The 22,675-nt window shown below is 34.4% G+C and overlaps 1 protein-coding gene across 5 annotated transcripts; it reads left to right on the forward strand.

Moving 5' to 3' along the window:
• On the forward strand, nucleotides 1-18,990 carry LOC142351630 (DNA damage-regulated autophagy modulator protein 1-like). Of its 5 annotated transcripts, XM_075403793.1 has the most exons (5): nucleotides 1-663; nucleotides 2,793-2,945; nucleotides 5,764-5,979; nucleotides 6,548-6,611; nucleotides 18,889-18,990. In XM_075403793.1, exons 1-5 carry the CDS (start codon nucleotides 411-413, stop codon nucleotides 18,890-18,892), a joined length of 690 nt encoding a protein of 229 aa, XP_075259908.1. In that variant the 5' UTR covers nucleotides 1-410; the 3' UTR covers nucleotides 18,893-18,990. The 5 variants fall into 5 exon arrangements, with proteins under 5 accessions (XP_075259908.1, XP_075259886.1, XP_075259900.1 ...); XM_075403771.1 differs by lacking the exon at nucleotides 18,889-18,990 and having other exon boundaries at nucleotides 6,548-6,865; XM_075403785.1 differs by lacking the exon at nucleotides 18,889-18,990 and having other exon boundaries at nucleotides 5,806-5,979; nucleotides 6,548-6,865.
• The last annotated feature ends 3,685 nt before the right edge of the window (nucleotides 18,991-22,675 follow it).

Here is a 22,675-nt window from a genome sequence, read left to right on the forward strand (position 1 = left end):
GTCAACAATTGGAATTTTCACTTCTTAAAACTAGGTTCTGTATACTTTTCTTTAGCTGCGAAATTGGGGTTCGCGTATACGTTTTGAGTATTTGTTTTCCTTTACCATCTTCACTTTGGCGTTCTTTAACACTTGTTCATGATTCTTTGACATTTCATGTGATATCAGACGTCATTCTTTTATGTGTTTTCAGGCGTACTTTAATGGGCTTTGTGCTCTATTTATAATAGCCTTTTACGAAAAGTCAACACGTTGTTCTGCTCAAAGGTTTGTTTCCCCTTTCAGTATTAGTTTGAAAGTTATTTAACTTCGGGTTACTCATTATTAGTTGTTGAAAGCCATCAAGGGGAAAAATCGCTGCTCCGAGAACTTAGACCTTTTCAAGAACTTAGACTTTTTCAAGTGAAGTGATGCCGGGAGAACAGAAAACAGAAAGAATTATTGATCGGATTGGGCTATCGTGGCTTCCTATGTTATCTTTTCAGTCAGCTATTGTGCTGCTTACGACATTTTATCTAATAGCTCTGAGTCACAACCAGTTAGAAGCGAAATTGGCATTTATCAGTGATACTGGAGCACAGCCACCAGCCAGTTGCTGGTTCAGTTTGCTCATGAACTTCACAGCATTCTGCTTTGTTGCGGTTGTTATAGCACGTTTCATAGGTAGTGGGTTATTCTTAAAAAATAGGTTAGTTTTGTTAAATAACAATATGATGTTGATTTATGAAGGTGATCCATAAAAATTAAATTTTATTTACAAATTTGTTAGCAAAAAAATTGCTCTAGATAAATTGACGGTGTTCACTATATTCACCCAGATTGACGAATATCTTAATCTTTTAACGGAACTTTTCCGTTTGTGCCCCCCCCCCCCCCCCCAAGCTTAGTGGGCGCATATTATTTGCACCCCCCAGATGCACGTGCAATATTTTTACATAATGATTTAATATGTAATGGCACGTGCTCTGTAACTGGGGGGGGGGGGGGGGGGGCACAAACGGAAAAGATCCCTTTTAACATATTATATTAACTTATTTTAACTTATTATATTAATGAGAAAACGCAGATTGAAGTGGGCCAGGTTTAAATATATCATTTTAATTTGAGTACGACTCTAGTGGATTATTTTTCGCTATGATCATATTTATCTTGAATACGCGAGGAAGAACTTTGGAATCTATTCTCTTTATTCTCTTTATTTCAATTAAAACAATACAGAATAGATTTTAGTGGGCAAATTATTTGTTCTTTTCACTTTCCGATATCGTTATAATAGTGCTCATGGGCTTTTCGTTGTCCTAAAATAGCATAAATTTAAGTAATTCATCTTTTTTTTATAGTAACCCGTTATTTAGTGTTAGCTCAAAAATTAAATGGGATGAGTTAATGCAATGAAGTAAATCACAAAAGAAAAAATTAATGTCTTTTGATAGAAATTGAAAAATTTTAATTAGTCAACAATCTTCAAGTCCATCCTATATATGGAATACTGATTTTTCTTCGATTTTAAGGACATATTTGTACCGTCAAGATATTATAATACCATATAATACCATATAATACCAATCTTAGCAACTTCCCAGATATTTCACAAAACAAAGCCTTAATTTTTTCATCTGGTACAAAATTGCACAGGAAATTTGTTATTCGCTTCAGAAAACTGTTTTCTCATTAAGGGTAAATTTGTAAATTTGTATAGTTAATCGGAATGTTCCCAGGACAAAAGCAACAACAAAACTTGATAGCTACAACCATTGAGGGTAGAAATTGCGTAACAATGTTAAATATCCTGATGTTTTACCATTTTCTGGCACGTAGAAATTGCACCCTTGTTGCGTTTGTTCAACTATATTTATATGGTATTACTCTGTCGGAGTTTAAAGTTAATACACGATTTTTTGTGTGATTCACACGAGAAAAATTATTGTGTAAGTTTTTACGTGAAATTGATTATTGAATGATACCAAAAAATCACTTTGAGGAACGACCGTACAGGTTTGTTCTTCCAAAGCGTTTTTTGACCCAATTGCTTTTCGGTTGAACGTTTTCTGTTCCCAAATTATGCAAGTGTTCTGCATTTGTAATGTGTTCATCTTAATCGGCTTTATTAATTGTTTTGACTACTACTGATGAACACTTACGTGACATACTGATATAAAATAATAATTTTTCGGATAAAAGCCGCTCAGTAACCGTTCGTTATCATTGCTTACGTTAAATGTTCAAAATTGTGACGGAATTTTGTAACTGTCACATTTATTAAGAACCGTTACATGTGAACCGACACATGTATTCACAATTCAAGTTTTAGACAAAAAGTTGATAAATTGGACAAATGAGCGTCACATATGTCCACAAATAGCAACATTTTCTAAATGTGTACGCTTGGCGACTTAGTTTATGACCAGTAAGTTGAATATTCAGGACCAATTCAAATCAGAATAAAAGTTTTGGGCATATACAAACTTTGTTTTGAATTTTTGTTTTGAAGTTTTACATGGTGTTTGCTATAACTATTCCAGTTGTTTTGCTTGATCGAACTAAACACGGTTCTTCTAAAATCATAAAGCACGATCTGGATGGATGATTTAAAAGTTCATGATCTGAATAAAAGAATCGATGATTCAAGAAAATTAACATTTTTCACGATGATCGAAAAGTGCCTATATAACGTATGGATGCATTTGGTCCGAGGACAGTTATTTTTTTTGCCTTTCCATGAAAAATGAAGCACTTATATGTTTTGACAAAAAGTATTTTTTGGTAAACAAAAACCTACTACTTAATGATAGTGTATGCAGAAATTAAGTTCCATCTGACTCATACAAAGGAGAAAGTACTGACAGTGAATGTATTATCATGTGCGTTTGGCGTGGTGGGCAGTTTGGGCATGTGGATAGTGGCCGCTTTTCAAGAGATGAATGCTGCCCTTGTCCATCGAACAGGTGCTCATAAATTGAATGATTGATATTCAGTTGAGGCTCCCACTACTTAAGTAAAATCTTTCTGGTAACTTATTATCTCCTAAAGTTTTCTCAATAGAAGCTCTTTTGGAAACTAAAACGAGTGTAAAATGGAAACTAAAAACAACCAAGGTCAAAGATTTTTTTTGCCGGTTAGCAGTTTTACACTACTAAAAAAGACTCAAGTTGAAGTTTTACATAATAGACAGCCTGTTTTGAGGAGCGACATTCCATGTTTGAAGGACGATATAGATGGATGTTTGACAGATTTTCGTAAGAGACAGTAAGCTCAGAGCCTCATAAAATTTACTCAACTTGATCATAAAACTCTTGATTTTACAATGCAAATTTCTGTTTCAAATAATGAAGGGGTGATCAAAATAGACAGAATTTACTTTGAATATAACATTTTGCTCCCTTTGTGAACGTCTATTCGAATTTTCTCCACGTATCGTTCCCGCTATCGTTCTAAAATTTCCAGCAGTTAAGGTTCTATTCATTCACAGCCGACTGATTGTTAGAAACGTCGAAGACAATGCAAATCGTGATGGTATGATAATGCTCCTCAATAACATGCCTTCTATCGTGTAAATTGAAATTCGTTCAAGATCGCGGAAAAGGAAAAACAGCTGCTCCGAATACTGGTTTTCGTCAAAAAAAAATAAAGCAAACAAGATTCCTCAAAATTGTGGGTACATCCTGATATACCAGATTTTTACTCCACTTCAATCAGGTTTGTCGGGATAGCTTCTCCCTGGTTATTTTTTTGCTGGAGTTCTCATGGTCTCACGTTCTGGTCTGGCAATATGGTTTTCCAAGGCAGCGTCTTGTTCGGATTCTCCTGGTGAATGAAAATGTGATCATTCCTATACGGATAATTAAGTTAGCAAGAGCAATTAGTGAACTGTTGGTGGCATTAAAATGGACTGGTTCACACAAATCAAAGACAATGCTTGCATGAATACTCAATCTCTCTCAAAGCAGTAGTTTCAAAGGAATACTTCCCCGCGACTCTGTTTTGTTTTGATGTGGCATCAAAATCTGCTGTAGCAAAACTCAAAATATCACTTTAGGATTCGGTGTCCAGGCTTGAGTACCTTGTTGCATTGTTTGCAGGCTCATTTGCTCTTGAATGGTGAATGGGTGAATCCTTCTTTTGGGAACCCCAGTGACTCACGTCAATGATAGTAGGTCACCCCTCAGCAACTCCACCATTTGCCTCAAGTACACTCTTTTTGTTTTTGATTAATCGTCTGCTGGTGGATCTCATGAGTTTTAGCTCAGGCCTCAAGTCTAAACTTGAAATCACAGCGCTACAAAAGACGTTTCCGTTGAGGATTGTCAAAGCAAATTCAGAGCACTGTTCCTTGTTTTCGCTCTTTATTCCTTTGGTCATGTGCAGAATACTTTTATTCGATTTCAGCTCAATTCTGAACTCGGTATTGAGGTAGGGACTGAGCGGCGCAAACCTTAATTTCTGAAGGTGAAGCAATTTTTTTTTGTCCTCATCGTTTGTCGAAATCTGTTCTGCTCAAGGCAGCAGCAGAGAGGATTCGCTCTCCAGCTGCATAGCGGAATTCGAAGTTGTTTCTCGTCAGCGCTAGAACGCTTCTGGTGTTTCATGCTGACGCTGTTTCGACGATCCTTTGTCTCGTTCGAAGAATAATTTAAGGTGTTTTGACGTTATTCTGCTGTAGATTGAAACTACAATTGCAGATTTTTTGAACCCTTGCCAAGCTAAACATGATATTTTGTATGTGATAGATCAATTTTACCAAGTAGGAGGCATCATGGAGATCGTGGAGGGTTAATTAGGGTTCTGAGATTTGGTAATCTTTTTCCGTAATTTTCTTATTGAAGTAAACTTTCAGGCCAAGACAGTCTTTGTGTTGAATTTTGTTCCCCTGCCACTCAACTGGTGATGCTTTATGACCCCCACAAAACTGCAACTGATGCATGCCTTCCCCCCAACACTTTGACTCAAAACTTTTTTTGACTTTTTTTTAGAAAAGGTAGAGTCTTTATTTCAGCCTGGCAGATGATTGCCTGTGTTACCAACATATATTCTACATGCGCTTTGTATCTTTTGACTGAAGATAGCTGTTCATCACTTTGTGTTAACGCCTGCTCGAGGAAAGTTTTTTCTCATTTATCTAAATTCTGTATCAGAATGCAAAGATGCTGATTGTTGCTTCCTATACTTACTCCATTTCCTTGTAATATCACCTCTTAGTGAAACTAGTTGAATCAAGAGATAATAACCACAAGCCTAAATGCGTCTGGATTTCCCATGTGGCCAAAGTTTATAATGTCAGTCCAGATATGAGATGACATGTTTACCATTTCAACACTTGAATAAGCTTGCACTTTTCATTTTTTCAGCGGCCTTTTACTGTTAAGTACTGTCATTTAGATGACATGGTTTACTCGTTTTACTGTTTACAGTACATTACATTTTCTTTTTTCAAGGCGGTTTGACTGGACAGCTTAACTTCTTCGCAGAAATTGTTGATTTGTTCAAACTTATCGGACTTAGGCTGGGTTTAACTTCTGCATGTTTTTGTAAAGTGTTCCACCTTTTCAGAGATTATTCATTTTTTGTTCAAAACCGCACACGTCTTGCTGCTGCAGAGTTAACTTTAACACCTTTCGCACAAGACGGGAATGCAGTGTTTAGCCAGAAATCATTTTGCTCGGTTTTTGAAGGTCTAATTTGAACGTTTCCTTTGGTTTTTGAATGCTAATTTTGAAGTATTTTATTATAATTTTTGCTAATAGTCTCTAATTGTTTTTTAAATAGTTTTCAATCACAGCTACCTTGGCAATCATTCATTGGATCAAGGTGCGGGTTTGATGTTCATATCGGCAGTTCTGTACACCTGCCTGCAGTGCTACATCACTCATCAGCTGATAAAAGCGAAGGTTTTCAACTACAAGTGGATGTTGGTTCTCCGCATCATAATTGCAGTTGTGTTCACTGTCACATTCATGACTTTTGGTCTCTCCTCGCAAGCAGGTATTTATTATAGGTTAAATGTTCATATTACGTTTAATGCTTTGATGTTGTGGGATTATTTTTGACTAATTTTCGACCAATCTGTCAAATCTAAATGATCTTTTTTTAAACTAAGGTAATCAACTTTTGTATTTTACCTTAAAACTGATCACAAAATTTTGAGACATGAAAAAGAAGTTTATACGATAATTGTTGATGAGGCCCCCAAAACAATACTTTACAATTCCTATAAGTTGCAGAATTCAATTTATTTAGCAAAACCAGACCATTGGGCAACATTTTTTGTGCACCTATAACACGTGTGTTGCCGGGCCGAGGTTTTGCTAAAAAAATAATGCGGTGAATAGGGGTGCCATTTTTTCAACTTCGTTGCTTACATAATTTTGCAACGTGATGTTTTCAAGCAGTCAATTTTTGAAAGATTTTGCAGTTCTTAGCGGTAATGCTACCACATTCGGTGTTAAAGTCGCAAGTCTTACGTTTTAGGTTTTTTAGTTATGCAGATAACAAGAATCCACTAAGTCAACAAAACTATCATTTCAAATGATTGAATTTGTTTACATTGCAGGTGACAGGTATCCACCAGACAGCAAAGCAAATGCAACTGTCTACTACTTGTCAACAGGGACAGAGTACGTGGCAACCATATCCCTATTCTTGTTCGTCCTCTCATTCGCCTATGAATTCTCTTTCGTCAAAATCAATTTTGATGTCTCAACACCTTCACTTGCAAGGGTCACAAATGCTAAATAGATGAATAATTTTGATGGAAGCTCTCATCGACAGTGGCTAATTAATGAGAATTTTCTGAATGAAATGCTGTCCAGTTTTCTTAAATAATTGAAAGTTCCTGCCCTCTGAAGGAATTATAATTATAACTTTCTGTTCAAACCATCTTTTGATTAATTGATTAAGCTTATACTGCTGGGAAATTTTTAGACACATTTGAGTAATGTAATGTTGTCAATTGAGCACAGTTTCTAAATTTTCAATCTGATTCGTTTTCGCTTCTTTTTGTAATAGAAATTGTTATTCAGCTGGATTTTTTATTGTCAGCTTTTGGCTTGAGTGCTGTTTCGACCTATAAAAAAGTTTTTGGAGGTTATTTGAACCAGGCGATTTTTTAAAATTGATTCAGTGTTTATTTTCGTTTAACAATTCTACTCACATACAGTTTCAAATAAAATACTGGCCGCCAGCGAAATTTAAAAAAAAATGTAAACAAATTTATTGCAATTATTTATATCCTGTTTGTCTTATGATAATGCAATCTGTTGTGCGGCCAACTTATCGTTGGACCAATTTTTTGTAGGTTTTTTTAAAATTTCCACTTTAACAGCATAAAAATCACAGCGTGGAGGTTTGACTTTCAATTTCTTTCTAGTCTTCCATAATGAATTGCCATTGAAAACTTACAGGCTTTCAATATTTTTTGGGATTAATAGATAAATTTCTCCAATTTTCCAGCTGTGCTTTTCCGTTTTTTTGGGCTGGATTTTTGCAAATCCTGGTAAAAACTGATTGTGGGTTCTTGCTTTGATAAAAACACAGCTAAACGGAGTTGTAATGGGCAGTATAGGAGCCCATATACCCTACTTGGCGCTAATTTAGCGCCCATTTCAGCATTTTGGTCAAATTTTGGCAAAATTACGGTCAATCGTCTAATCTTCATTATTCCGACCATACAGCTGAATCCGGTTCATCTCAAATTATTGAGATATTGGAAAATTTGCCTATTTTTGCATTTTTGGACCTTTGTGACAATTTCTTGGCTAGTTTTTTTGTTCCGAATCTAATTTGTACAATTTTGGGGTTTTTTGCTTCATCAAGACGTTCTAATCCTTGAGCAAGAGTTCACTCAAGACTTGTCATTTCTTGGCCACAACTCAGCACAAGTTTTGTCAAGTCTTGGACACCTTTTGACTCACTACTTTCTAAATCTTAGCATGGACCTGACTCAAGATTTAACATTAGACTTATCAAGTCTTGGCTAAGATTTGACTCAATACTTGCTAGGCTTTGACTAACACTTCACCCAGGACTTGTAAAATCCCTGCCAAGTCTTATCCCAGGACTTGCCTAGACCTGGACAAGATGTGACCCAATAATTGCCATGTCAAAGCCACAAATATACTCAAGACTTGCCAGGTCTTGGTCAAGATTCGGCTGAATACTTTTCAAGTGTTGACCAAGGCATGACACAGAACATTTCTCCTCATGATCAGGAATCGGCCCAAGATCCTTCAATTCTGGGACCAGAATTAACTCAGGACCTGCCAGGTCTCGGCTATGACTTGACTAAAGACTTGTCATGTCTCAGGATTTGATCAGAGACGTGCCAAGTCTAAAAATGAAATGATCGGAGCTTTGAAGCAGTAGTGATACATGACTTGCTAAAAGATTTTATTCAGTGATGTTTAATACTTGAAGTTATGTCCGGGTATTTTTTCCAGCTGATTAATTTTTGTCCCTTCCCATTTCATTGCAAGAGAAATTGTCTTCCAGCTTTTCGATTTAAACAACTGATTCTGGTGGCTTCATTGGTTTGAAGCAGTGCCAGAATTAAAATAATTTCAAATCCTAAAATTCAATTAGTAGCGTCAGTTGTGTCAAGTTACCCCAGTCGATTTCGAATGGTTATCTTGCAAGATTCTGGCAGATTCTGCCAGAATATTGCAAGATTATGCATAATCTTGCAAGATTTCTGCCAGAATCTTGCAAGATAACCATTCATTCTGCCAGAAACTTGCAAGATAACCATTTTTCTGCCAGAAACTTGCAAGATAACCATTTTTCTGCCAGAATCTTGCAAGATAACCATTCATTCTGCCAGAAACTTGCAAGATAACCATTTTTCTGCCAGAAACTTGCAAGATAACCATTTTTCTGCCAGAATCTTGCAAGATAACCATTTTTCTGCCAGAATCTTTCATGATAGTAATTTTTCTGCCAGAATATTACAAGATAATCATTTGTCTGTCAGAATCTTCTAATATAGCCACTTTTTTGCACAAGATCCTACAAAATGAATTGATTAATGCGAGTAATTCTGACAGGAAGAGATTTGCGCGACAGCTCTTCTAAAGTCCTTCGAAGCTAAAAAAAAGGCAAGCCGTGAATAATCACATTTTTTGGGCATTGGCAAGAAAACTTAAGCGCAAGGAGCTGAATTAAATGAAAGGAAGCTTCTTAAGATGCAAAGAATAATATCGCATAATTTTTTCATCAGAAAAAATAATCTAGACGTGTAGTTTTATAAATCTTGATAAAGTTGAAAAAAAAAAAACAATTTTTAATAGTAATTTATTTTGTGTTAACAATTCTCAAAGGCAGATTTTAATTTGTTTTCTTCAGATAATTCATATTTCCAGATTCAAAATCTAATTAAATTTATTATTTTTCTTAGAAAACACGCAACTGATTCTGAAGTAACTTTCTGGTCAAAATGAAATGTGCTGCATGAATGAGAGCCAATAAGAGGACAGCTCGACCGGAACGAACTTGCAAGAATCTTGCAAGTTAACCATTTTTCTGGCAGATTTTGCAAGATAACCATTTTTCTTCCAGATCTTGCAAAATAGACAGTTTTTGCAAGATTCTTGCAGAATCTTGCAAAATAACCATCTGGTCTCGACTTGGGTAGTTTGATGGCTCAAACACGCGTGACTTTTCGAGAAAATATAGGTTTTTGGAAAAATATACGTATATATATATATATATATATATATATATATATATATATATATTTATGTATATATATATATATATATATATATATATATATATTTAAAAATAAAATAGCAACCAAGGATATCTACAAAACTAAAGCTTATATGATTTCTCAGTAGTGGCAAACAAAGTGGCATCAGAATAGCACTTCATATTTCTTGAGCTATCCATACTCTTACTACATTATTTTTTCTTTATCTTTTGAGAGAACTGAGGGGAAAATATAACTGATAGAATGCTTTGCAATTGGATTAGCATTATTATTTTCATCATATTTCGACGCCTTTGATTTACGAATGACCTTAATGTGCACCTGTATATTGAAATAAAGGGTTACAATATACAGTTAGAATGTGCATGGGTAGGGCAAGAGAAAAAAGCTTGCCCCTCCTATGCACATAATAACTGAATAACTGTCTTTAAAGGTGCGGCTCTGCAATGCCCTCAAAGAACTTGTGCCATACGCTGACCTACTTAAAGCCCTTAGTATTTAAGGAACATCTTTGAAGCCAGGTCATCTAGAAAATTTAAAAGCTATAAGTCTCTGAAGCATCCAAAGTGAAAAAACAACTCGATAGAACGAACAAAAAAAATCTCCGATATAAACTTGGTGTCCGGAATGAGATATGCAAGTCTTCTAGCTTTAGTTCTTATATCAGGTAAATATAACTCGTTAACTTTTCGTCAATTTTTTTATATGCGATATTCTTGGAAGTAAAAAAGTCCTCATGATCACCTTATAAGTGCAATAATCTTAGAACTGATATCTTACGACAAAATTTTTTGAAGGGTTTCCTAAAGACCTAAAGTTGATCAGCAAAGTAACAATGCCTAGGATCAGATAAAAATTGCAGCGATTATCTTTCGCAAGTGTTTTTTTTGCAACTGCCTAAGAGTACACGGGACAAATAAAATCACAAAATATTTTTTTAGTAAAAAGCGTTGATTTAGCACCGCCAAAAACTAAGTTATCTTGAACTGTAACCTCTATATCTGCATTTCATTGAAACAAGATTGTCGGGTCAGATTAGCGGTACTTTTAGAAAAGTTTCCAAAAAATTAAAAATCGAGTCTTTTTTGTAGCCTATAAGACCAAAAAAGATATAGTACAGAAAATTTTATTGATGCTTATTGCGTTGAAATACGCATTACTTTCAGACTAAAGAAGTGCTAGCTTTCAATTAAAGCATGTTGTCCATGTATGTTTGTATATCAACTTACTTTACATTAACAGTATGATTAAGCATGTATCAATGGGGGAGGTCCCAAACTAAGCGGGGGGACCTTGGCAGAAAAGATGCAAAAAGATTAATCAAGCAAAAATAATAAAATAGCAATAGATGATTGCTCAGTTGTGGTAAACAAAAGGGCATCAGCATAACACTTCATATTTCATAAGCTTCCCATACTCCTACTATTTAGTTTTTTCTCTTTATCTTTCGAGAAAATTGAGTAAAAATTAAATGCTAGAATGCCTTTGCATTTGCATCAGCACTTTTTCAGCAAAGAACAACTCGATAGAACAAACAAAAAAATTCTCCGATATAAACTTGTTGTCCGCAATGAGATACACGAGTCTTCTAGCTTTAGTTTTTTATCAGGTAAAAATAACTCGTTCACTCTGTTCACTTTTCATCAACCTCTTCATACAAAATATTTTTGGAATTAAAAAGCCCACATGATCAGCTTATAAGTGCATTATCCTAGAACTGATAGCTTACAACAATTATTTTGAAGGCTTTACTGTTGAAAACTTTCAGATAATTGATTAATGTTTTATTGCTTCAAAGTGATCTTTTTCAAAGTGATGGTCTCTGATTGTTGTTATGTGACCAATAAAAAGTTACTTGGATTATCATTAGAAAACAAGTCCGCGAAACGTTTCCTAAAAACTTACTTTTGATCAAAAAAAAATGCGTAGGATCAAAGAAATTGTAGTGAATATCTTTCGAAAGTGTCTGTTTGCAATTACAAGGGACAAGTAAAAATCTCAAACAAATTTTTTAAGTTTTTTTTTAAAAAAATTCAAGCAGCTCTTGCTTTTAAGGTTTTCTTTGATCCTCATTTTTGAATGAAAAGTACAAGGCATATTAATATTGCCTCAATTTCTGTTATGGTTTTGTTTCTGTTGGCTCATTTGACAACTATAACCCTTTAATGTATATTTTCATGAAAAATAGTATTATTCTTTTGTTCGAAATACAGAATTTAAACAGAAGCTAGCTTTCTCAGGAGAAAATTTACTTGAAAGAAGAGAATCCTTTGAAAAGTACTTACGATGCCTTTTTAAACAAAAGTCATCAGAGGTGACTGGACATCTGAATCGGGGCTCTTCAACTGAATAGCGGCGTCTAGAAATTTCTAACGAGCTTTTTTTCATAAAAAAATTTCTATTTTGTTTGACCTAAATTACTGTATTTTACTTATAAGCATCACTCGGGTCAACGATCATACTTTTCCTTGATTTCGTACTAGGTCATATATGATTCTTAGTAATCATATTAGGTCATATACGATGTGTATGAAATCTTGGTAGTCATACAAGGACCATATATGATTTCCTAGAAATCATACAGGGGTCATACAGAAAAATTTCTAATACTAAAAACTATATAATATTGATTTTCTATTGAAGTTTAAAAAATTTCTTGAAAATAATATAAGGTCATATATGACACACAAAAACATAGACTGCTGCCGCAAATTTTTGCATAATGTAGTCAGAGGACTCAATAAATTTTTATATCGCATTTGCAATCCACATTCGATTCTTCTGTGCGCTAAAAGAATAACTTCGCGATTTAAACTTATTCAGAAAATGAATTTATGGCAATATGCATTTTTTTCTCGATTATTTTTTAATTGAGCAATTATCAGAGTATGTCAAAAATTTAGTTATCGCCTTGAACTTACCCTTTTATTTAGTGCCCAACTTTGTAAAGGATATTTTACATTAGGGTATTTTGTCGGATCACAAAGTGATGACGGGGAATCATATAGGTGATGCCCTAAAGAATAAAAACAAAAAATTATATATGGCAAACAAAAAAAAATGATAAAAGATTTTCGAAAATTAGGTGTATGATTCTTGGTATTCATACTAGGATCATATAGGATTTCTTGATAATCATGCAAGATCAATATGATTTCTTTGGTTTCATACAAGGATCGTACTAAGAAATCAAGTATGGAAAGTACGAAATCATATATGATCCTTGTATGAGATCTAAAAAATTTCAACTAGGGCAGAACTGTTAGACGTCAATTCTTGAAATTTCAAAAATTTTCGTCTTTTGGAAAATCGAAATACTGAGCGGCAAAAAATACCACTTCGGTTTATTGGTTTTTGCAAGATCGCAGGATGCTCTTGTTGAGCTATTTAGTTCACAAAATGCTCTTTTTCCGTGAAATAGTTGTTTAAAACTCATCACAACAAACTAAATTATCGAAAAATAGAATATTTATGGGCTCAATATCAACTGTTTTGATGAAAATTGAATCTGGTTTCTTTATAAATTGTTATATAGTAAAGAAATATATACGAGAACAGCTGCGATCACTTTTTGTTTCCTTGAAATTGATAAACTGATTTTGTATAAAAAATTGAAACGATCAGCTGAGATTTTTATTTGTCTAAAATTGAAAAAAACTATTTGCAATAAAACTGAATTATTAATTCAGAAAAGCAAATAACAACTATTGGCTGTTAACATTTGTCCGTCAAAAACAAATCCTACTATCAACGCATACTTGATTCCAATTTTAAAAAATCTCGAGGCAGAAAATGTTGTCATCTCTTTGAATCGGTGCCGTAAAAGTTAGTCAGACGGAAAATGGGCCACAGAGTGAAATAATCCACAAGTGTTGTCCCCAATGGCACAGATTTGGCTTCGATTTTCATTTGGATGTTATCAGGTTGATGTTTTCGAGACCCACGGGCATGTATGCCCAAATCTTGACAATAAAAACATTTCCCAAAATCCCTAAGTTCAATTTAACGATAACTGCATTGTAATGCATAAAAAGGTCAAAAAAATCCTTTTACTGTTGCTTTAATATATACAATGAAAAGCATTTCATTTTCAAATTTATATAATAATGCAAACAATGCTTTTAGAATACTTAACAATAATACAAAAATTTTTCTACAATATTTCTACTCAAGAAATAATTAATAAAAATAAATTATTTTCAAGAACAGTGTACTTGCAGGGACATCAAAGGCTTGTGAAGCCTGTATAAAAACGCCTGGACTGAGCAGATTCAAAGGTTAACCATTTCTGTTCTCTTAATCGAATATTTATTAACCTATTTTTCACCAAAGGGAGCAAAAAAGATCTTCGTTACCGCATATGTAATTGTCCCAAAAATTATGTAAAAACGATTTTGCGGTTGCAAAATTCGGTCCTAAGAAAGTGTTTATTATGCCTCTATCTAAATTTACAATTTCAATAGTGAGTTGACTCGCCCCGTTACGTATCATCTTCGTATTTTCTTTGGTTATTTTCCTTAATTTTAACTGGATTCTTCTTTTATCTGATTGTAATAATCTAACCTCTTCCTCATTAAAAATATCCATATAGAATTGGTTTGTTAGCCTTTTTCTCTTTTCAGTGCTTTTATAAGAACTTTACAAAATTCGTATATGTGGAGTTCCCTCACAGTGCATGGTTAACGTTTGACTCTTAAAGTTCCTACTACATCGTTTCTCCTCAAATAAAAGAGAGTTCTCCAAATTAATCTTTTGTATTTTCAAATTTTATGATCTTTGTTTTACTTGTTTTTCCATAGTTTAATACTCCTCACTTAAAAACGGGTTGAAAGTGGGTAGTGTAGACTCTAATCAACCATTTACGGTCAAAAATGTAGAAAACAATCTCATTGTACTTAAATTTGGTATTCTAGTTTTTGTAACTCCTTTTAATTGCGCTTCAAATTTTTGCTTCTGATCAAATATCAAACCTGTGTACTTGGAAATTTGAAGAGTTTCTATTTTTTTTTCCATTCACCACAACAAGCCTGTTACCAGAGTGGCATGGAAATTCTACTATGTGTATTTTTGACGTGTTAATAATTAGTTTATGTTTATGCTTTTTTTTCAAGTTTTCATTTTGCAGTTAAAACTCTAGTATCAGGTTTGTAGCTCAGACGTACTGATGAGTCGTTTGCATATAATGTTATCTGAATATCTGAAAAGGCCTCTGGAAGCTCATTTATCTATACAAGAAAGAGGACAGGACCGAGCACAGTACCTTGCGGAACACACGTATCTATTTTTTGTGAGGAAGACTTTTTAGCTCGCGGCACCGATTCAAAGAGATGACAACATTTTCTGCCTCGAGATTTTTTAAAATTGGAATCAAGTATGCGTTGATAGTAGGATTTGTTTTTGACGGACAAATGTTAACAGCCAATAACTGTTATTTGCTTTTCTGAATTAATGATTCAGTTTTATTGCAAATGGTTTTTTTCAATTTTAGACGAATAAAAATCTCAGCTGATCGTTTCAATTTTTTATACAAAATCAGTTTATCAATTTCAAGGAAACAAAAAGTGATCGCAGCTGTTCTCGTATATATTTCTTTACTATATAACAATTTATAAAGAAACCAGATTCAATTTTCATCAAAACAGTTGATATTGAGCCCATAAATATTCTATTTTTCGATAATTTAGTTTGTTGTGATGAGTTTTAAACAACTATTTCACGGAAAAAGAGCATTTTTTGAACTAAATAGCTCAACAGGAGGAAGATTTTTTAGCTCGCGATGAAAAATTGTGTTCTGTTGGAAAGAAAGTCTTGCAAAAATGCTAACACTGGTCCTCTTAAACCGTAATCTGCACTTTTCGTAGAAGCAATTTGTGATCAACAGTGCCAAATGCTTTCTTTAAACCAAGGAAAATGCAGATAAACTTTTTTGCTATTATTAGTTCTGATTTCTTCAATTATATCTGTATTTGCCTCTACAGTGCTTCGTTTTTCTCGGAAACCAAATTACTTGGAGTGCAAGAGGCTAAATTTTCCGAGAAAAGAAACTATTCTTTTTTTCAAAGCTTGTTCATAAAATTTGCTGATTACAGGGAACAAAGATATAGGACGATATCTTTGGGAATTTTATTTCTGAGATCGCCCTATCAATCAGAAAAGGCAAAATTCTGCTGATTTCAGAGTTGGCCATTTTTAAAAACTTACTGCTCATACCCATAAAGTCTTCAGGTTCACTCTTCTTTAGGCAATTAATACATCTAGCAATTTCAAGAGGACTTGTGTTTCTAAAGAAAAGGGATGAACTACCCAGATTTTTACTTTTTGGTTCCACATGGGTCGGCAGAACTGATGAAGGATATTTGCCAACATTGACAAAATATGTGTTCACGCTATCGGCGTTTAAATTATTTACACAGAGCTGGTTATAATTTCCAATATGCTGAAAAATTTTCATTTTTTTGAAAAACCTTTTTTTGTCCCAGGGTATCATTAAAAAGAATCTGATAATTTTTTTTGATTTGTCGACTAGTTTTTAAACTTTTTCGCTGGTTTTTGTAGCGTTCCCAAGAGTTTCGGTTTCTTCAAAAAAGAAAACTTTGTAAAACTTCATCCTTTACGCCAACAACTTCTTGATATTATTTGTGATACACCCCTGTGTTTTTGTTTCTATTTAGATTCGGTTTTTCTTTTTTGGAGCAAAACGTTGACAATAATTCACTTATTTAACCGTTGATCAGTGCAAAAACGTCATTGATATCCCAATTTTGGAGTTCTTCTTAGCAATCCTGAATAGCAAATGACATCCATTTTTAAGTTGATTTAAGTGAGATTCGTCTTCAGATTTTTTGCCATTCTCATTAAAATCCATTCAATTAAAATATTTTCTACTTAAAATATGTCTATTTTGCCTAGAACGCTGAAATGATCGGCGATATCGGTTTGGTCAACGGCACAGTAAATTTTAAACTTGGTAAAGCACAAACCTATTAGAGAAGTAGAAATTCTTCCTTGTCTTGCGATTTCTTGGTTTTTCAGACAAAAATCTTAGCTCTCCATAAATTCTATTATCCATGATACCGTGAACGAAATGTTTAACAGAATAATATTGTATTCCCCGCAATGAACATGATGTATAGTTTTTGTTTTCGGTAGATTGTCTAGTTGTAAATTCCTTGCTTCAATATATCATCACATGTATCAAGTGTTTTGTACACAATTGTGAATGCAAACTGAGGTGTAGCGTTGTGTACAAAAGTGGTAAGATATTGTGCAGCTTTTGAGGTAGGTTCCCATACCACCTCCTCGTTTATTCCGGTTGCATAAAAGAACTTCCTGCTAACTTTCTATTTTGAACACTTTTGCAGTGGTAATTTCGATAACCAAGTGAGGTTTTTTGCTGACCAATTGAATAAGCTCTTTGAGATTTTTGCTCATTGATCTCATATTCTGCAGTAGAAAGAAAGTAGACATTTTCCATCTATTTTCCCCCATTGCACACTAAACCATTGCAATAGTGATAAAGAAAAAGGATGATGTGCTCATTCAAGAATTCATTTAAAAAGAAAAAAACTGTTATACTCATTCAAAAGTCGTGAATCATCGCCGAAGTTGCATTGTTTTGACCGAACAAAAAATGTCATCACAGGTTGGTTTTCCGCGGAAGCCGCAGAAAAACACTTGTTCCTTAGGTTCAATTGTGCCACCGCGGAAGTCGCAGTAACACAATTGTTCTTACATCAGCATTTGTTCTCAAAAGTATTCACAGAAGTATTAACGCGAAAGTAGCAGAAATACATCTTATCTCATAAAGATACCTTGTTATCACTGTTGTTGTTCCGTGTGTGTTGCAGAATAAAACATTGACAAAAATCAATTTAAAAATCAACTGTATTTTCGCTGAAGCAAATAAACAATACAAAACTCCTTTTTTTATATTTCCAAAACAAATTTACCTAAGCCGAAAAACGTTCAAGAGATATCCTGAGATTGCTAAACCGAGACGCTTACATAGACAACCACACAAACATTGTAACTCAACGCGAACAAATTTTGAGTTTAGATCATTAGTTTTTCTTTCTTTTTATGCTTCAGCTAGGAAGTTTATGTTAATCATTTGCCTTTTTTCTTCCGGAGACATTTTTTCATAACTTTCAGCTCGCAATCTGGCCTTTTCCATGCGACCATGGGTTCGCTCCCACTCTCGAGTGTTGTCGATGTTTTGGCGAGCTGGCTTTTTGATAACAAGCCTTGCATTAGATTTAAAGAAAACAACCCGGTTTTAAAAAACGAATTAGACCAACAACATCCAATAAAAAACAGGTTGAATTCTTGATCCGGTAGAAGACAGCTTGTATGCTAACGAAAGAAGCGATAATCTCATTGATAACTTTTTGACATTCACAATAAAACGCATGATCTTTTAAAGAAAATCTATGAAAATATTCATCATTGACAAAAAATATCTGACTTCATTTTTTCATTCCAATGTTTAAAACAAACATGTCTTCTGAACTTAATCCAATTGATTCAATGTGTTCCTGGAGAAGCATTTCATTTCTTGGTTCAGTTCAAATCATTGAAACATTATACAACAAGAGCAAAATATGGCGCTGAGGAAAACTCCCGCAATCGGTAGAATGTCGTGAAAAAATCTTTATTCATGAAAGCTGCAAACCTTTAAAGTAATCACCGCTAAACTTAAGCCAAAACTTATCATTATCAAAATCAAAACTATAATTATCAAAAATTGTTTTTACATAATTACTACTGGGTGTGTACATAATCTTACATTAGGTTGCAGGGGCAAACTGGCAAATTTAAGAGATGATTAAAATTACACGCACTATTAATTATCGTACGTTTTGCAATCCTCATAAATGGGACAAAACATTTCTAATAGGATTTTGCGTATGCTTTTATCTCACAGCGCTGGAGCATATATTATCTTATAGGGGAATTAGGATTGTTGACGGCATTAGTTAAGCCTGAGCATAGTTTCCAGGAATTTGGGGATTAGTGCAATTGAGAAAATTTGATATCTCTGGGCCATCTCGACAAATGTGGCGTCTGGTAATGAAAAACTTTCATCGTGCGCAGTATATTTTCATGATTTAGTTCCCATTACCGCACTATTTGGAAAAACTGGAAGCTAAAAATCGTTTTTTTCTTACGTTCCTGTTAAAACGTTTTAGCTGAAACTGCTGAAGCCAAACAATTCCGTCCACGTGGGTATGAAAACTCCTACTATGTTGAGCCACTGGGAAAGGGTGGGTTTCCCATAACAAGATGCTTCAAACCATTAACGCAGTCATTCAAATACTTTTACGAAATCCGACAGTATTGCTTGAGAACCATTGCAGCTAAAAACAGGTAAAATCCTAGATTGAAGTCGTCAGAGACGGCTGGGGCGAATTACCATACAAGATCTACAATCATAGAAAATACACAGGAAGTTCAGAAATGGACTACTTTCACAAATTTATTGCTTTTAATGAGTTTTTTTTCTTGAAATCAAGTATAGCACATTTATATGGAACCCGGGTCGAGCTGTTACCACCATTATGTATGTAGTTAAGTAAGATAAGCAGTGAATGCAGAAAATATTGTAAGAAAAGCGGTGAATGTGGTGAAGTTACATAAATCAGACGGTGATTGCGGTGAAGAAACCTTTATCGCCTGGTAGCGGTGAAATAATTACATAATTTAAACAATTACATAAATTATCGCTTAACTTAGTGGTGAATTTACATAAATTCACCGCTTAGAAAAAAGTGTTAAAATTGTATGAGATCAGAGGTGAAAACGATGAAATTACACAAATGCTCCGCTTAGAAAACTCTTCTAATTGTATTTTTTTTCAACGAAGTTCAGATACATTTATTCAAAGACCCACGGAAAATTTACCCACTAATAATCATACATCTTTTTGAAACTTTTTTTAAAGCGGTAAATTTATGTAATTTCACCACTAGAGTAAGCGGTGAACTTACATAGTTTCACCGCATACTTCACCCGGGTCGAGAAAAAATCGGAAAATATGTAAGATAAGCGGTGAAAAGTTGGTTTTTTCACCGCAAATTTTGTACATAATTTTGAGGTGAAATGCGGTGAAACTATGTAAGTTCACCACTAGAGTAAGCGGTGAACTTACATAGTTTCACCGCATTTCACCTCACAATTATGTACAAAATTTGCGGTGAAAAAACCAACTTTTCACCGCTTATCTTACTTATTTTCCGATTTTTTCTCGACCCGGGAAGTAATTCCGCGTCGAGGTTTGACGGTGAATTTTCGTAAGAAATGCGGTGAAATGCGGTGAAAAAAATAGGTGAAAGCGGTGAGTCGCGGTGGATTGTTTGTTTTTTCACTGCGTTCTCGGTATTCTTATAAAAAAGACACTTCTATACACGGGTTGGATCTCTTACCTCCTGCATGTATTTAGCTTCATATTCAACTCCGCCAACTGTGACTTACTTCTATCATGGGGGGGGGGGGGGGGTTGAAGGGTTTGCAAGATAGATTCTGCTATTGATAATTTATCGGTACTTGTTAGCTTTTTGTAATGCGAGGGAATCAGAAAACATATATGAAGTTTAATATTTTAGACGGGACAAAGTTTACGTGTTTCAACCCAATAGTAAGCAATGCGGTAATGGCTGAAAGACGTGATTCCAAATTTTAACGAAAAAAATTCCTATCTTTGGCTGGGTTTCGTGAGACCCCGTGAATGCGATGGAACTGGACGAAGACCGGATCTCGATGACTTTTCTGGCCAATGGCTCCCAGGGTACTGCAAACGGGGTGCTGCAATGAACTTGAGCAGTTTCGCTTCAACGGACCCCAATAATAGGGAAAACAAGGAGCATTGTACTGTGTGTGACCACGAGTCTGTGGTTTGGGACATAAGTTGTGAATATCGAGAAGCATACGCGGTCTGTGAAGTCAACATGGAACCTGAGGTGCCATAAAGGGATGACGATGATCAGGTATACTGATTATGGAATCATTTTGCAAATAATTCACATCGTTTCTATTATTGACGAATTACGATTGATAAAAACATTATCCAATCAAAAACGTAAAAAAGATTTTGGCGAGGGTGATGAGTGGTGATTATTGAGACTTGACATTAAAAACTAAAAAATGTTGTTCATTGATTTAACTTTTGAGAGCTGTCCTTTCAGAGACATTTGATGGTAGTGATGGAGGGATTGCGATACATAATCGCGATTCAGTTCGAGTTGGCTATTCTATTGCAGTTCATGTTGGCGGGTTTTGCTCTGTTCTGTATTTGCCTTGCAAGAACCATTTTGAGCTTCATAAATCTTTCCGCTAAAGTAGTGATTATTTCGAGCATAATTATTGTTCTTTAGAATTTATTTTTTCATCAGTTCACAATTAGCTGCTGAATCTACTTCGTATCTGCGCTCAACATTCTGCTTGCTACTAAGCAGACCAAACTTTCGCTCCACGAATAACACCTAATCAAAAAAAGCCGTACAGTAGCTTCTCAAGTTCTCATACGTCAATATGATTCGGTTGCGTAGGCAAAACATCCTACAAAGATAAAGATCACTTACTTAACTTTAACAATATGTTTAGGCCTATATAAATGGGGGTCCCAAACTAAGCTCGGGGGGGGGGGGCGCTATCAGAAAAGATGCAAAAAAAGATTAATCATGCAATACAATAAAATAGCAAAAGAAGATTGCTCAGTTGTAGCAAAAAAGGGGCATCAGATTAACACTTCATATTTCATAAGCATACTCCCTTACTTAGTTTTTTCTTTTTATCTTTCGAGAACAGTGAGTAAAAAATAAAAGCTAGATTGCTTTTACAAATGGGTTAGCAACATTATTTTGATCATAATTTGGACCCTTTGGAAGAAGTCGGGAGAAACACTTGCCCCACCCATGCACATAATAACTGAATAACTGTTTTTAAAGGTGTAATTTTGCAATGTCTTCAAAGCAGTCGTGCTATAAGCTTACCCAATTAAAGCCCTTCGATTCTAAGGGCCATCTTTGAAGCCAGGTCACGAATGCTTTTAGATTACAAAACAATAGCAAAAATTTTTTTTACAGTATTTCTACTCGAGAAATAGTTAACAAGTTTTGCCTTAGATTAAAAAACAACCCAGTTTTAAAAAATAAATTAGACCCACAACAACCAATAAAAACAGGTTGAATTCTTGATCCGATAGAAGAAAAGAAAACTGTATGCTAATGAGGGAAGCGATGAACTTGTTGATAATATTTTGACATTCACAATAAAACGCATGGCCATTGATTTAAGAATGATCTTAATGTTTATTGACCTGCATATTCCAAAAAAGAATATGAAGTCGAGAAAAAACTTGCCCCACCCAATCACATAATAAATGAATCATTGTTTTCAAAGGTGTGGCTTTTCAATGTCTTCAAAGCAGTCGTGCCATACGCTTACCTAATTAAAGCTTTTCGTATTTAAGTGACAGCTTTGAAGCCAGGTCACCTATAAAATTTAGAAACTGAAAGATGAGAATCATTTGAAAATTACTTACAATGCTTGTTTGAATTAGAATCCTCAAAGGTGACTGGATATCTGAATCGGGATTCTTCAACTGAATGGTGGGTTCCTTAGAAAAACCTAGCGAGCTTTTAAGCATGACTTTTTACTATATTTAATGACTTAATTGACTCTATTTTAGTTATAAATCGGAAAAATTAGACGTCAGTTTTTTTTAAATTCAAAAGATTTAGTTTTTAGGATAATCAAAAATCTGAGCTGCAAAAAATACCACTGAGCTGTTAAAAAGTTCACAAAAGGCTCTGAATAATTCTTTAAAATCCCTCACAACAAACTAGATGTTCGAAAAATAGAAGATTTTGAGGCTTAATTTCAACGGTTTTGATGAATATGGAATCTGGTTTCTTAATATATTGTTATGTAGTAAAGAAGTATCTGTAAAAACAGCTGGGCTCAGTTTTTTGGCTGCTT

Source organism: Convolutriloba macropyga, chromosome 1 (genome assembly GCF_964194025.1).
Source record: "Convolutriloba macropyga chromosome 1, txConMacr16.3, whole genome shotgun sequence".
In the NCBI taxonomy this organism is placed as follows: Eukaryota; Metazoa; Xenacoelomorpha; order Acoela; family Convolutidae; genus Convolutriloba; species Convolutriloba macropyga.

Excerpts from the sequence above, each read along its gene's own strand:
- LOC142351630 (XM_075403771.1), top strand. The coding sequence starts at position 411 with ATGCCGGGAGAACAGAAAACAGAAAGAATTATTGATCGGATTGGGCTA. Across the intron at positions 2,946-5,763 it reads TGCCCTTGTCCATCGAACAG|TTTTCAATCACAGCTACCTT; the intron begins GTGCTCATAAAT and ends TTTTTTAAATAG. Across the intron at positions 5,980-6,547 it reads TGGTCTCTCCTCGCAAGCAG|GTGACAGGTATCCACCAGAC; the intron begins GTATTTATTATA and ends TTTACATTGCAG.